At 39.6% G+C, this 16,896-nt stretch overlaps 1 protein-coding gene across 1 annotated transcript in view; it reads left to right on the forward strand.

The window, feature by feature from the left end:
• elp3 (elongator acetyltransferase complex subunit 3) overlaps positions 1–16,896 on the forward strand; it is a 40,958-nt gene that overhangs the window by 12,178 nt on the left and 11,884 nt on the right. Inside the window, exons 8-9 of the mRNA XM_038308584.1 lie at positions 10,696–10,857; positions 10,942–11,068. Coding sequence (XP_038164512.1) covers positions 10,696–10,857; positions 10,942–11,068 — 289 coding nt within the window. The remainder of the gene's footprint in view (positions 1–10,695; positions 10,858–10,941; positions 11,069–16,896) is intronic.

Genomic DNA, 16,896 nt, shown 5'->3' on the forward strand with positions numbered 1-16,896 from the left:
ATAAATAGGTATTAATATGTTCTATAATACATAAGTGTACCATAAAATTTGAAATGTAAAATGAAAGAAGTATGTGAAGCACTAAATTGATAAATGAGCCATTTATTTATTTCATATATCATTTACCAAACCATTGAATTATGAAATTTAAAATTAAGTAATTTAATGTGCCATGAAATAATTAAATATACCTTTTAAATGATGACATTAGATAATTGTTTTTTTTTATCAGTTCATTTACATTATTTATTGTAATTAGTTTAGATTAATTATTTATTTAAATGATTTAAACTGTCAAGTGCTCCCATCAAAATCAGTGGGCGGGACTAGTGCCGTTACCATAGAAACCCTGACCTTGAACGTCTGCGCTTCAGTCAGAAACGCGTTACCACAACTTTCTGAGTTTCTTTTGGCACATTAATTAATTTAATAATGAATCCACATTGATTTATTTTATGATACATTTATTTGTTTAATTTTATTCCTCCTTAACGCCTGTAATATATTAAATTATTTTCCAGCTCTAATCTTATCTGGAATCCAGAAATATTAAGATAAAGAAGAAGAATGTATTAAGATGCTGATTAGTCTTCTTTCTCCCTTTAATTTAAATTAAGATTTTTTTTTTTTTTTTTGTGTTGTTGAAAGTTTATTAAAATCATCTGTATGTTACAGTTTGCCCACTAGAGGGTGCTGTACTATTATTTATCATTTTCTCTCCCAGTCAAGGAACCTGGCTGGTTCTTCCAGGCATACCATAAACCAATCTCTGGAGGAGTAGGATTGTTTCTGAGCTACCTCATCTCCATTTCCCTGTTTTCTACAGAAAGAAAAATATATATAGGTTAAAATTTAATCTGGCTGCTAATCTTTACATTAGTGGATATTTCCATGTTCCCATCCAGAGGACAAAGCTTATAATGTCCAGACAGTGAAAAACAAGACAATAAAAGCTTTTCCTCAGACTCTACAGCACCTAGCATTTAGTATTTTATATTTTATAACAGAAGGAAAAGATTGAGGCAGTTCAGAGAAGCTGTCAGCAGAACATATATAATGTAGGAAGGATAGAGGTAATCAACCACCAGACCCTGGAATCATTTTCTCTTTTCAGGTTAAACTAGGGTAGAGAAGTTTTTCCCTAATTCATAGAACCCGGTTTGCTCAACATGATTTAACATCTTTTATATTTTGGGTTAATATTAACATATTAATGGTTAGACAGACTCTCATGGTTCCCTTATGTACAAACCTTCCAGCTCATGTCTCCATCTGTGCCTCTAAAAGCTACAAACAGCTACATTTTATAAAGAATTAGAGTCGAAAATGCCCAATGCTTTCTGTCACTCCTTTAATTTGGTAAAACTCATACCCGGTATATAGATTTGTTACGCATAGGAAGGTCTATAGTGTCATAGAAGGATGTCATCCATTAGCAGGGAGAACAGCAGCCATGATCCCATCGCTGCACTAATTCATGCAAAAGTTTAATATATATATATATATATATATATATATTAGTGCTGTCAAAATTATCGCGTTATTATCGCGTTAACGCGAGGCCATTTTAATGGCGATAATTTTTTTAACGTGAGATTAACGCTATGTGGTTTTATGGTACAATTTTCCAAGTACATCCCGCTGCAGCCTGCGGGAAGGCGGGGCTATTTTCCCTCAGTCTATGCATTTTCCATAGGCTTCGAGAGCGGAGCTCCTCAGGGAAAAAAGACGCTCATACACTGGGTAGCGCTAGTGCCTTTTCTTTAAGCCCCACCACCAACAAACAAGTTGAGTGTCTGGTAACTAGTAGCAACCTGAAATACGCTGAGAAAACAGATTACTGAGGTGAAATGGAATCTGCTACGGCATTCTGTCTGTCTGTGTACGCCACAGGTCGGTATCGTGTGTGTGTGTGTGTGTGTGTGTGTGTATGTGTGTGGGTGGGTGGGTGTGTGGGTGGGTGTGTGGGTGTGTTCTCATTTTTGTTAAGAGGCTGAAAAGTAACTTTCTAGAGCATAGACTACCTCCATCTAGTGATGTCAGTCTATTGATTTTGATGTATTGATGGAAAATTGTTCATTGTTACCTTGGTTAATTAACATCTAATGTTAACTCTACTGCATTTTATAGCAGTAGGGTAAAATGCTTGTCTTTGTTCAAAAGACTGTATTAACTGTAAAGACTGTCTTTTACATCAGCCTGTTTTCAGGGCCTTTTTTTTGGCTACATATTTGTTATTTTTTGCTACATGCCATCTTCTTGCCATATGTTTCTATGGCATAAATCAGTGTCTGTGACCTGTTTTCATTTAAAAAAAAGAACATTGGCACAAACCTTTTTTGTATGTCATCGAGAGTATTTAAATGATTGTCAATCAGAAAAAAAAGTGATTAAAATGCGATTAATCGCAAGTTAACTTAGGCATTGATGCCTAATCGATTGACAGCACTAATATATATATATATATATATATATATATATATATATATATATATATATATATATATATATATTTTTATTTTTTTACCAATCCTATTGATTTTTTCCATTTCTAAAATGCTGGATTTTGGGTTCTCATTATTTTAATCCAGAAGCACGGATATAACATTAAATAAAGGCTTAAATATTTTGCGAAGGTCATCTGTATAACAGTAATTTAGCTCTCTGAAATAAATTGCAAAAAAATATTAAACATTTTCATACTATCCAAAGATTTTGATGTCCAAGCGATCATGATATTAATGGAAAAACTACAAAAAAAGTGAGTACAACATCAAAACAATCCACATTTGTGCTATTATGCTTGAAATTTCCTTGATGATTCTGTTTCTCTGTGAGCTAAAGGACTTCAGCCTCTGCAAATAGACATCAGGTGAAGGTTTTAAGGCAGTAAAAAGAGTAAAACCAACTGGTTGAATGAATGTTGAAAACCTCAGCAGTCCTTAAATGTGTCATATTACATAAACACGATGATAATTCTAGTGAAGCTGTGAGCTTATTACTGATTAACAATGTGATCATAATGTTTTCCATACATTTGCATGCGTTAATGATGTAAAAAAGATAAAACAAAGGAACAATTCAGCCTCACCGTTTATGCAGCTAAAGTAGTTTTCAAGCACAGAGTGGAGGGGTGATGCTTTGGGCTTGTTTTGAAGCTACCGCTGGCTTGTAGTGATCCGGTCCGTGTATTCTGCTGTCAAATGTAAGGCAAAGTTCACACGGTAAAATAATCATGTGGATTTCTGCCCCATTTTCTTCCTCTGAGAGGTTCTGATCATTGTGATGGTGAATAGATATTTCTGCTATAGATACCAATAATCACAATATATCATGAGACGATGCTGGTTTGATTCTAAATGTGGCCAAATGGATCTTACATGGAAAATATTTTTATAGGCAAAAAGCCTTCAGCGACTGGTTGGCAGCACACCGCCTGTGTTAAAGGTCTAGAGGAGGATTTTTGTGAATTTTTGAAAAGACCCACCCTCTCCACTTGTGAGGGCGTGCATGAGTCCATTTCTCCTCATGCATGCTTTGTTTAAAAGTTGCTGTCTGCATCGCTCATACAAGCTGACTTTCTAAAAGATGATTTGCAATTTTTCCACTATGTCAGACTCGCCACGGCTAGGTGAAAATGGGGACGAGCACGTAGGACGGCCTTAGGTAAACATATCACCAGAATGATTGACAATTAGGAGGACCACTTATTTTGATGATCTACCCAGAAAAAAAAACACCTCCATTATACCTTTAATGTATGGGAATAAATCGTATCATGATGCGTATCGTATCGCCAGATTCATGCCAATTCACACCGCTAGTTGTGTCTGGACGTTTATTATTATTTTTTTTATTATACTCATCGTGTGTTGGGTAAAGCCGGACATACAATGTACAATTTTTTTTTTTGCCCTTTTAAGGCAGATTTTCCAGTCAAGCGAGAATTTTTTCGATCGGGCCAAGTTTCAGCCTTGGCGTGCATCGTGTAGTATACAAACATGTTTGAAATTCAGTCGGCCGTCGTGAGGCGTTCGTGGGCAAAACCTGCTGTTGAAGCAGAGCTATGAGCCGATTTACCACAACTTCACGCACTGCACATCTCCAAACAAGGGAGTTCTTCTTCTGAGTCAGACGTGTGGTTTTTGGACCTGCAGTGTGAGCAGGTAGATCGCATCAGAGTGTCGGGCCGTATAGTGTGAGAACATCGTGAGTGGTGAAACGGTTGAAAATATCGCAGTATATGCCCGGCTTTACATAGGTTACGAAAAAATATGCAACAATTTTATAATCTTTCCTTTTGAACCCAGCATTAAGCTTGGCCTTAATTAAGTTGGAAAAGGCAATGACTAAAGTGTTATTGTCTTATTTTCTTTCTGCTTAGACATTTTCTTTTTTTTCCTGATTGATTATAGATTGATAAACTGACTCCTGCCTCTTGTTTGATTTGCTGCACTGCAGTCCATCCTGAGCAGCCTGTAGGAGGACGTCTCCACAGCTCTCTCCCTTTAAAAGGGCCTCTTTGTTTATTTCCATCGATTCCTCTCTAGTTGAGTGGAAATCAGGCACAGTAAGTTTCAAGAGCTGTTTCGTTAAAGTGACTGACTGAAAAAAGGCGCATAACCAACTGATTTGTCAAAATGAGCTGATTAAAAGCCTAATAAGAGCAAAACGCCTTGCTTATTTGAGCAGACTTCTTTTACTTTTTGTCACCAGTGTGTGTCACAGAGTGTGTGAGCAAACCTCACAGGTGTGTGCCTTAATTTGTCCTTCTCTGCTGCCGTCATGCTTTGTTAAGACGCTCTGATTGCTGTAATTGTGTAGAGTGCTGCTCGGTTTGGATAAGCCTTTGCTTGGCTGAAAGGCGCTCCGGCTTCAGCGCGAGTGTGTGATAATTGCAGTGTTTACGTATCGAAGAAGCGCGCAGCCATGAGGCTCACGTCTCTGCCTCTCGCCGCGGGCCCCGCCGCTCTCGATCTGATGGAAGCAGTGAGATACCTCGAGATAATCGCCTGAGATAATAGACTTTTTATTGATTCATCTCCCACAATCTGATCATCCTCTGTGGAGCATAAACTCTTGTAATTAGAGTAAATCAGCCAGCGGATTGTAAAAGATGGACATTTATTGCCAGAAGATCCAAAATCGGGGGAAAGGGGGCCTGGCATGAGGGGAGCTAATGGTCATTGGAGCAGCTGGAGTGGAGAGAATGACATCTGGCTCGTGTGCTGAGATGACGCATTTCTTGGGTTGTTGTGATGATTTTGATCAGTTGGTGAGATGGCTTTGAAAGTGGTGGATGACTCAGATTCAGGGAAGAGGAAGCTGATAAGAGATCTGCCTTGAAATTCATTTTAAAAGCACAGCAAAACAAGTTTTACTGAACTATGTTACAGTAGTATCCATTCAGAATGTCTCCACTTTTCTAAATGGGTCCTTGGCTGGTCCCCTACAATGCCTTTTTAAACATCAATCTTTGTACTAAAATACTCTTTCTGTCATAATTAATAGACATTTAGATAAAAAAGAAGCGTTAAGCGTTAAAGGGTGGGAACAGAGTAAAAACATATGCACGCCCATGAAAAGACCAATGGCTGGAAGTTTGAGAGGATTTGGCTGGGAGCTGAAGGGAAGTGGGCTGCCATTCACCTGACGTTTGACTGGGAAGGGCCATTTTGAACTTCACCAGCTGCTTAGACATCTTCCAGTCCTGCTTCCTTACTCGCCACAGTGCAGAAACCGGCTGTCCATTGTCGTCTGTATCAATCCTGTTGATCACTTCCTTCTATGGGAACGCTCGTAAAACTGGGTCAGCCTCTGCGATACGGCACTGGACCGGTTTAAACGCGACGTTAAAGACAGAAGTTCACTGTGGATCAGCGACCACCAAACAGTCATTTATGGCGTTCCAGAACGGCCCCTCCTCTGTATCTACACGCTCTCTCTAACTCTTATCTTGATAATCAATGACATTAGTTATTATAACTATGCAGACGACGCACAGCTGTACATTAACGGCGTTCAGGCTGTAAATCTGGGTGCCGTGATGGACTCAGTCCTGAACCTTCAGAGGCTCATAAAGACGGTAATATCTGCAGGATTAAAGGACTGATGTTGGTAGGACCTAGATAAAGGAATTCCTGCTTCGTTCATCTTTAGTAGAATTGATAAATGCAGCTGTGTCACAGGTCTGCCGAAACAGACAGCTGCAGCTGATCCAGAACGCTGCTGCCTGCATCCTCACTAGAAACAAGGAATTGGAAATCGTCAGCCCAGTTCCAATGTCCTTCTAATGGCTCCCTGTATCTTAGAGAACGGACTTTAAAATACTGCTGTTAGTCTCTAAATGACTGAAAGGCTTAGCACCAAAGTGTGTTAGACGTGTCAGTTTATCACCTGTCCAGAGCCCTCAGGTCTTCTTGCTCCAGTCTACTCTGCTTATGCAGAACCAGAAATTAAAAAGCAGCGTTTTGTTCTTATACTCTACTAATCTAGAATAATCTTGACATCATTGATCATGTAAATCAAGCAGCAGGATCACAGACCAACATGTTTTTACCATTAAAAAGTCAGATTTCTGGCTTATTACTCCTTTAAGTTTCCTTTATCATTCTCTATTATTCACAAATGTTCTGTTTATTTACTGTGCTTTGATTTGTCTTGCTACTGAATTGCTATATTAATAAACCATCGTTTCATTGTACTGAGAACCACTTAGATAACTGTCAGAGAGCCAGCATGGCCGTGGTGTACAAGTCCTCCGCAGTGACGCACCTGCAGGGCTACAAATGCCATCACTTCATCAAACCCGTCTACAGGAGCTCCATCTAACAGCAACATATGGTGACATTTTGAGCTGTGACTGTATGTTGATACCATTCAGTCCATTTCAACCTGCTTCAAACCAGATATGATGCACAGAGGAAGGAAAGAACACTTTTCAGGCTTGGATTTACAGTGTTTAGCATTTAAGAGACTAGAAAACTGAGGTCTGCCTAGGGGATGAATCTAAAGTTATCCTGAGGATTTTCAATAAAGAAAACTTCAGATCACTTATGTGGTATTTTTTGAAATACACAAAAAACAACTATAAGCACCTGATGATTAATTTGATCCTTAAAAGATTCCATACTTTCATATTGTTGGTCTTTTTAAATCTGACTGTAACACAGTCGTTATACTCCATTTGGCAACCAATGCCGCAAAGTTATTTTCTAACGCCTATTCAGCAGAATTTATCTATATACACTATATTGCCAAAAGTATTTGCTCACCTGCCTTGACTCACATATGAGCTTAAGTGACATCCCGTTCCTAATCCATAGGGTTCAATATGACGTCGGTCCACCCTTTGCAGCTAGAACAGCTTCAACTCTTCTGGGAAGGCTGTCCACAAGGTTTAGGAGTGTGTTTATGGGAATTTTTGACCATTCTTCCAGAAGCGCATTTGTGAGGTCGCACACTGATGTTGGACGAGAAGGCCTGGCTCTCAGTCTCCGCTCTAATTCATCCCAAAGGTGTTCTATCGGGTTGAGGTCAGGACTCTGTGCAGGCCAGTCAAGTTCATCCACACCAGACTCTGTCATCCATGTCTTTATGGACCTTGCTTTGTGCACTGGTGCACAGTCATGTTGGAAGAGGAAGGGGCCAGCTCCAAACTGTTCCCACAAAGTTGGGAGCATGGAATTGTCCAAAATGTCTTGGTATGCTGAAGCATTCAGAGTTCCTTTCACTGGAACTAAGGGGCCAAGCCCAGCTCCTGAAAAACAACCTCACACCATAATCCCCCCTCCACCAAACTTTACACTTGGCACAATGCAGTCAGACAAGTACCGTTCTCCTGGCAACCGCCAAACCCAGACCCGTCCATCAGATTGCCAGATGGAGAAGCGCGATTCGTCACTCCAGAGAACGCGTCTCCACTGCTCTAGAGTCCAGTGGCGGCGTGCTTTACACCACCGCATCCGACGCTTTGCATTGCACTTGGTGATGTATGGCTTGGATGCAGCTGCTCGACCATGGAAACCCATTCCATGAAGCTCTCTGCGCACTGTTCTTGAGCTAATCTGAAGGCCACATGAAGTTTGGAGGTCTGTAGTGATTGACTCTGCAGAAAGTTGGCGACCTCTTCGCACTATGCGCGTCAGCATCCGCTGACCCCGCTCCGTCAGTTTACGTGGCCTACCACTTCGTGGCTGAGTTGCTGTCGTTCCCAAACACTTCCATTTTCTTATAATACAGCTGACAGTTGACTGTGGAATATTTAGGAGCGAGGAAATTTCACGACTGGATTTGTTGCACAGGTGGCATCCTATCACAGTTCCACGCTGGAATTCACTGAGCTCCTGAGAGCGACCCATTCTTTCACAAATGTTTGTAAAAACAGTCTGCATGCCTAGGTGCTTGAATTTATACACCTGTGGCCATGGAAGTGATTGGAACACCTGATTCCAATAATTTGGATGGGTGAGCAAATACTTTTGGCAATATAGTGTAGCTCCAATTCACAACAATTCCTCTCAAGACACTTTACAGAGCCAATTCAACCAGATCATACACTCAGATTGGTTCAAAGTTTTCTATCTAAGGAAAACCAGCTGATTGCATCGACTCATTGACTGGAGAGAAATCCTTCACATTAAGCATGCTTGTAGCGACAATGGAGAGGAAATTTTAACAGTAAAAAAAACCTCCAGCAGAACCAGACTCAGTGTGAGCGGCCATCTGCACAGGCTGATAGGGGTTCAAGGAGACAGAAGCAGAGATACAGAAGGAAATAATCTATGTAATGGGTTAGCTTCACCAGGATTCATAGACAGATGTAGCTGAGTATCATCAGCATAGCAGTGGAAATTAATCTGTTGCTGTCTAATATTTCTACTGATTGGGAGCATATATATAGTAAAGAGAATTGGTCCAGGTGCTGATCCGTGTGGTACTCCACAGGTAACCCTGGAGATAAAGAGGATTTATCATTAATGTGAACAAAATAAAATCTCTCAGATGAATAAGATTAAACCAGCCTAGTGCAGTCTAAACACGTTTCAGATTCTATGGCTACTTCTGATGCTGCTCACTTTCCGGAGTTAAACCAATCATATTTCGAGGGTTGCTAATGATCTTATTTTTTAAAGAATTAATATTATTAGTAACAAATCCCATAAAGTCATTTATTAGGGTCTGCTGTAAGGAAAAGTGCTTATGTGACTTCAATAAGTCATGTATTTCAGCAGAAAGTAGCTTTGAGTACAAAATGGGTTTAACTTTGTGACTTGGAGTCAAATGCATTTCAATTACAAATGTGCAAAACAAGAAAGAAAGGCTAACATTCTGGTCATTTCGCTATTGCGGTGTTTGCAAAGGGATCTGTTGTGCAAAATTCACTCTTCGGATGTTTTTTCACTTGCTTCTGATTCTCAAATGCCTCTATAAAAAGTTTCAGTTGAAGTTTTGTGGTTGGGGAAAAAAGTAAATGTTTTGTTGGTGTCTGGAAAACATGCAATTCCAAAAAAAACATCCTGATTTTTACTTTATAGTCTGGGCATTACAACTCTGAGAGCCTAGCCAAGCTAAGCCAAGCCCAGCTAAGTAAAACTGTGCTAACATCAGTGTTGTATAAAGTACTGAAATCTCGGAGTCAAGTCAAAGTATAAGTACCTCTCCAAAATATGACTTTGGTAAAAGTCCAAGTCACTGACTGAAAGGTTACTTGAGTAAAAGTCTTAAAGTATCTGAAATGGCTTGTACTTAAGTATAAGAATTACGGTAAAAATAGATGTACTATAGTAATGTAGTGAAAAGTATAAGTAAAAAGTAAGTGCAGTTTGAATTACATTGTTTTTACATTTTGGTAAACGTTGAAGGGTTAAATTCACTTATAATAATATAAACAACCAAGTGTAGGATAAATTTAGAGTGGCTTTGCGAAACAGGCGTATTCTATTGGTGTTGATGAACAAGACCTGACTTTGTAATCAGTAGGCGGAGTCAAAACACTTGCGTTTCTCTCGCGCTCTCGCTTGTTTGTTTTTTTTAACTTAGTTACTAAACCAGACATTGAAAATGTATCGGAGTAAAAGTTTGCAATTAAGTTCGTAAATGTAGTGAAGTAAAAGTGAAAGTTCTCAAAAAAATGTATACTCTTGGAAAGTATAAAGTACTCCAAAATATACTTAAGTGCAGTAGTGAAGTATTTTTACTTCGTTACTATACAACACTGGCTAACACTGTAACAAACTCTAAAGACACCCTTCACCTGTTCATGCACCGTAGCCTGCATGACCCTGACAGTTGAAATGGTATGATTTTAGCCTTTGTTCATATTTAACTGAATAAGGCACCAAATAATGAATTGACTTAAATAAAAATGGACCCCCCCTCTCTCCCCAAAATGTCTTATTTAACTTTTTAAAAGTTGTGTCTTCCATATCTCTAGCATTAATGTGTCTTTAATGTGAGGTTAGTGTTAACTATCTGGGTAATGAGCCGTTTTAATTTACAGCATGCAAATCGTCGTTGCTAAATGATGCCTCCCATATGTTTTGTTCTCTTCCAACCTTCTGATATACATTCTCATTGGGTCAAATTAAAAAGCCATTAGCATGTTGCAGGAAGAAAGCCATCCACAGACACAATGGTGGAGAAGTGAAACTGGCCCAAGTGACGCCAACAATCTCTGCCTCTCTGCTGCTGCAGGTACTCGGAGCGCAGCAACACCAAGTGCGTGGGAATCACCATAGAGACGCGGCCAGACTACTGCCTGAAGCGCCACCTCAGCGACATGCTGAGCTACGGCTGCACCCGGCTGGAGATAGGAGTGCAGAGTGTTTATGAGGATGTGGCTAGAGACACCAACAGGTTAGCTGTCGGTCGGAACCATAGCAGTTTTTACTGCGATGAAATAATCCAGGCAGGTTTTCTGTGTGTTTCTCCTTTCTGCAGAGGCCACACAGTGCGAGCTGTGTGTGAGTCTTTCCAACTGGCAAAGGACGCCGGGTTTAAAGTTGTTGCTCACATGATGCCGGACCTTCCCAACGTTGGCATGGAGAGAGACGTGGAGCAGTTCATCGTAAGCACATGTTCATACTGTTAAGCTATGCGCCCATTTTGTACTTAACATTTGTTGCTTTTCTTTGTAAAATAGCTTAAGCTCCGTCAAATTGGATAGATAGCAGAAGTATTTCCCCAGATTTTAAGTAGAATATTGTTTAGTGCTTTGACTAGGCCATTCCATGTCAATCTAGTCTTATTGGGCCTATAAAAGATCAATCCAGGTTTGTTTTATATTTAGCTTCACCCATAAGAACTTGCTACTATTTCCACTTTCCAGAAACGCATCCCATAGTGTTGTTTTATTGCAATGCATTGAAGTTTTCAAAACAATTACTCGCCATCTGTGGGATATGGTTTTGATATTAGGGAAATAGATGAAAGCTCTGCATACATATAGAATAAATTCACAACAGCCTGTCTTCAAAATAAAATAATTTATTTACAGAAACACTTAAGCTCAGATTTAAACATATTTTAGTCTATCATTGAACAAAAATGGGGAAGTTTTACTTAAACTGATGTTGAAAATCATCACGCCAGCTGGGACACCATAGTTCAGTGTGAAGGTTTATCTTTAAGGTCCCTAAAGGAGTGAGGGCAAATTAGCTTCAAAGCTAATTTGGAGCATCAATTGTTAGTCCGTTTTTCAACAAATTCCTAATGCAAATTGCAGCTTTAAAAAAAGATTTATGATAATTAAACAATTATTATTATTATTAATTAGGCCCATTAATGGTCAGATGAAGATGTAGATCTGAATGGCTCAGCTTGATATCGTCCCCTCCTGGTTAGCGACTTAGCTAAAACCGGGACAAATGTAGAAATTAAACAGTTTTAGGTTATTAAAACGTTTTTAGGATACCCTAAAAACCTCTTTTATTACTATTAACATGTATACGAATGCTAGTAGGGTATCAGAACAATTGTTGATTGAAAAAACTAGCTATGTTTAGACAATGACTAACAGTTGGGGATATTGGGATTAGCTGCTAATGAGGCCATTTTAGCTCCTTTTAAAGAATGATTGGCTAATTTTTAGCAGTTCAATATGAGTGGCTCAGAAAACACATAAAAAATTAAACTACCAATCATGTTTTAGAACATATTTAAATAAAGATTGTTATAACTTTAAAAGTTCAAACCAAAGCTCCTTAGCACCTGGCTCAAAGACCATTAGTAGTAGCTTATATTAGTATGTCGCTAACAGACTTATTACAACTGCCTAAAACAAGCAGTAAAGCTTACATTTTCAGTCAAACCCTGGATCCATTAGGAGCTCTGAACTACTATACTTAATGCTAGATTTTTCCAGCACTGATTTAATATGTTCTGAAGTGCTGCGAATGGTTTATCTGTATCTAACTAAATGACTCAGAATCAGTATGATCATGGACATCATGCACAGGGAGCCCATTTTTCCCTTCTCAGGTTAAAAAAAAATAAAATGAAGGTTTGTTTAACTGCAGCAGCATAATTTCAAACTGAGATAAATTAGAAAAGCTAACCATTTAAAAAAAAAATATTTCTGACATCACCAGTCCCAGATATTGTTCGTTTGGTTGGAACCCTTAATCCAACAGCACTGGAAAATAAGTTAGAAAAATAATTTTGTGTTATCAATCATCTCTTAATATTCAATGTTTTGGATTTTATGAGTCCCTGTTAAAGGAGAAGTTCGGTTTTTTACACTTTAAGCCCATTTTCTGTAGTGTCCAGGATGAAATCGAATGATCGACACCAAAAGTTTGACAATTGGTCCTGTCTCTGCTTTTTGGCTCATTTAGAATCAACCCCTGGCTGCTTTAGAATGGCTTTCATAGAGCATGTCCGATAATGTCCTTAAAACAACCTTAAACGTTCTTTTTTTTAAATATGCTACTCACCGGGTCGTCAGCGCTGTTCAATGACGTTCCAAAAAAAGTTTCGTGAAGAAAAAACGTTCCTGTAGTGTTTTATTTAGCATTTTTAAATCCCATTGAGTTCTGTAGGAATAGTCAATATTCCGCTGCCACCAGAAACGGAAATGGGGCCTGTTTACACAGTTGTAGTCTTTTCGCTTCACTCTGTGTACTCCGACGTCGAGAATCAAGAATCCACCTTTCATATTCCATTTTCAGAGTTTTTTAAAGTGTTTAACAGAGACGTTAGCACCTCGACGTCGGAGTACACAGAGTGAAGCGAAAAGACTACAACTGTGTAAACAGGCCCCATTTCCGTTTCCGGTGGCAGGGGAATATTGACTATTCCAACAGAACTCAATGGGATTTACAAAATGCTAAATAAAACACTACAGGAACGTTTTTTCTTTACGAAAATTTTTTTGGAACGTCATTGAACAGCGCTGACGACCCGGTGAGTAGCATATTTAAAAAAAAGAACGTTTAAGGTTGTTTTAAGGACATTATCGGACATGCTCTATGCTAGCCATTATAAAGCAGCCAGGGGTTGATCTAAATGAGCCAAAAAGCAGAGACAGGACCAATTGTCAAACTTTTGGTGTCGATCATTCGATTTCATCCTGGACACTACAGAAAATGGGCTTAAAGTGTAAAAAACCGAACTTCTCCTTTAAGGTATAAGGTGTTGTTCATGAACGCGTCCAATGAATGGAGTTCAATGAATACGTTCATATTTTTAGTGAACGGTGAACTGAATGGATCAGTTTTGAAGCAATGAACGTGAACCAGAGCGACGTTGACTCTGAGAATAATGAGCAACTCACACAGCTCATGTTGGCGTTCAATTAATAACGACACCCTTCTTTAGATAATGTCAGGTTTTACTGCACTTTTTATGGCAAACAGCATGACAGACCAGCATGTCTCCTGCTAGTACTAGTCTGGGCGATTAAGACTCATCTACTGGTATTTCTGATGCCAGTTTTGCAGAGCACTTCCATACTGTGATGAACTAACAAAGGAAGACTCGGGCAGAAATAAAAACTAAAAAATATGTGTTGGCCAAGTCCACTTAAAAATTAAAGCGACACATCAAGGTCACTCTAAAGGTTAGAGGTCAGAGGTTAGGTTATCCTTCATTCAATTTCAATTCAATTCAGGTTATTTATATAGCGCCAATTCATGACACGTCATCTCAAGGCACTTTACAGTTCACCAGATTATACATACATACAGTCAATTGATTCAAAGTTTTCTACCTAAGGGAAATCAGTTGATTGTATCGATTCATTGACTCGGGGTAATCTCTTACACTAAGCGAGCTTGTAGCGACATTGCAGAGGAAAAACTCCCTTTTAACAGGATGAAACCTCCAGCAGAACCAGGCTCAGTGTGAGCGGCCATCTGCTGAGGCCGACTGGGGTTCAAGGAGACAGAAGCAGAGATGCAAAAGCCATGAGGACTGACTATTGCTGTAAGATTCAGGTCTGGGGGATGAGATTCAGTGCCTTATAGAGCAACTCTGTGTTTGGATCTGTGTCCTGTAGAAAGGATTTATTCCAGTCTGCTGGGTTTTCATTCTAAAATCTCCTGGTCCAATGATTGTTGATGCAGTGTTCTCTAACATGGTTCTAATGGTTTTGGGATGAGAAACAGGCCCAGAGCATCATAGATCCTAGCCTGGGTGCCAGTCCGAACTTAGTCCCGCCCACAAGGTTTGAGTTCGGAGAAGTTCGGTCTGGCTCTGCTCCATAGTAGCGCGAGTATTAAAGCCCACTGTCAGGCGATCCAATCAAATTGTCAGGGCGGGCTTTATACGATGATGGACAGATGATCAACAGTAACGTAATCAACCACGTGACCAAAGCGCGCTAGGGTGACAACAATAATGGCTGCCGCTGGAGAGTTTGGGTGAGTAGATTCTGCTATTAGGTCTGTTCTAGAAGATATCGACAGCAAATTAATTTTAAAAGAGGAACAGAGAAACGCGATCAAGTCTCATCTTCTTATTCTAGGCGTGGAACTGCACGCTTTGATTTTTGTGGACAACAACTATGCCTCGCTTAAGATACGTCACGCACTCCGTTGCTCTTATTGGTTGTAGGTCTATCCAATTGAGTGCAGAGGCATTTTTTTCCTGGTTCGTTCAAAACACGCCCCATAATCACAGCTCTATGGAGCAGTATCAGACTCATATTCTGACTAGAATTGAGTCGGACTACGTCAGGCTACATAGATCCTCCTCCGTACTTTACACTGGGCATGAAGTTGCAGATAATCGCCACATGCCTCGTTCATGTTTCAGGTCCCCATTCAGCCAAGGCGTCACAGGCTAAAATAACAATAATAAGAACTATTTATAAGGTGCTTTGAAACAAAGCTGGGTTGAGTCTCTTCTGGACAAGTAGAAGAAACGGGAAGTTGTGGTAATGGATCATATTTTGGTTAACTGGGATAGTTCCATTGAAAAGTCAACTCACTATATCCACCAGGCTACATAAGGAGAAATCCTTGTAAAATACACACAGTGACATAAATTAAGAATTTATATCATTTATAACGTGTATGTAATACAAATCTCGATGAATTAATATATGAATGAATTTACTAATAGCCTTTAGATGGTATGAACAGTTTTCTTTTATACTCAGATTAGAACAGCTGGTTTTCTTTTTCTTTAATTTCTCCTGCTATTCATCCTCCCAAACCACCCTGGTTTATAGATATTGAACCCCACCTTAGTGAACAAAACTTTTCAGTTAATTTGACCTTCCAAGTTTTTCCTGGAAGAAACGTTTTCTTCCAGCTGGGAAAAATCCTGGGGGAAAAGCGACCATCCGGAAGAAAGTTCCAAACCTGAAACAAAGGGCTGAACAGCAGATAGTACAATTTATTTTTTATATATCAGCAACAAAGTAATCTGAACAAACAGCTGCTCAAAACTCAATGTATGTATGACTGATGGATATCATACATGATCCTTGGCTGATAATGGGTCGTTTTCCAGAAAACTGCTCAGGAATGAGGAAGGTCTGGGTGTTAAATTAGGAGTGTCGCATCATTTGTTTACATTCATATGTGTAAAGTTTGCCGTCATTCATTAGAGCATACAGCGACGAAGATCAGAACTTGTTGGAGTTACTTGGTGTGTGATCTAGTTTCCACCCTTGATCAGCCAAGTTTAAGCGGGCTAAACCGATGCTACCTTTGAAACTAGCAGGAAAATAACCCTGTGGGCTAAAAATAGCAGGAAAGCTGCACATCAAGTAGATCATTAGGTTTATTGTTTGTGACATCCATAATCATACATTCTTCCTTTAGTCGGCTTCAGAGTGCGTCAACAGCCCCTACCTCACAGCGGTGCAGCAACAAGTGAATCCTACATGTGGCGTCTTAAAATAGGCGAGCGGAAAAGCTCTGAGCGTGGCGCCGCGGCCCGAGCTGTGATGCCACTCGATGGAGCATCCTGTCAGATGTCTCTCAACAGCAGGCTGGCTCTCTGCGCTGATTAGAAACAGCGCTGACGGGAATGTGCCGAGTCAGGCAGGGTTCCCTCCCAGAAAGCCTGACTGTAGGATGTAAATGAAAGCTGCAGGAGCCCCCGCCTCATTCGGGGGATTTTTACACAACTATGAATAAAGTCTAGTAATTAAAAGTAGAAAGAGGGGGGGTTTCTTTGCTTTTGTAATTGGTGCAGGTGACATTTCCAATTAAAAATGTCAGTCATTTTATCTTTGAAAGGGTTTCATGTCAATTAAACGATTTTTGTTCCAACATTTATGCCTCCAACTGGTAGAAATCTCAGAATGTATGTCAAGAAAGAGTTTTTCATGAGTGATTAGGCAATATATTAGGAAACATTGACCCAACAGCACAGAGGATACCAACCTGACAGACTTCAGCAATGTGTTTGGACCACTGTGTTTAATTGCACAATTTAATTTTG

This window comes from Cyprinodon tularosa, unplaced genomic scaffold, assembly GCF_016077235.1.
Source record: "Cyprinodon tularosa strain WSP-4 unplaced genomic scaffold, ASM1607723v1 ctg64, whole genome shotgun sequence".
Taxonomy (NCBI): domain Eukaryota; kingdom Metazoa; phylum Chordata; class Actinopteri; order Cyprinodontiformes; family Cyprinodontidae; genus Cyprinodon; species Cyprinodon tularosa.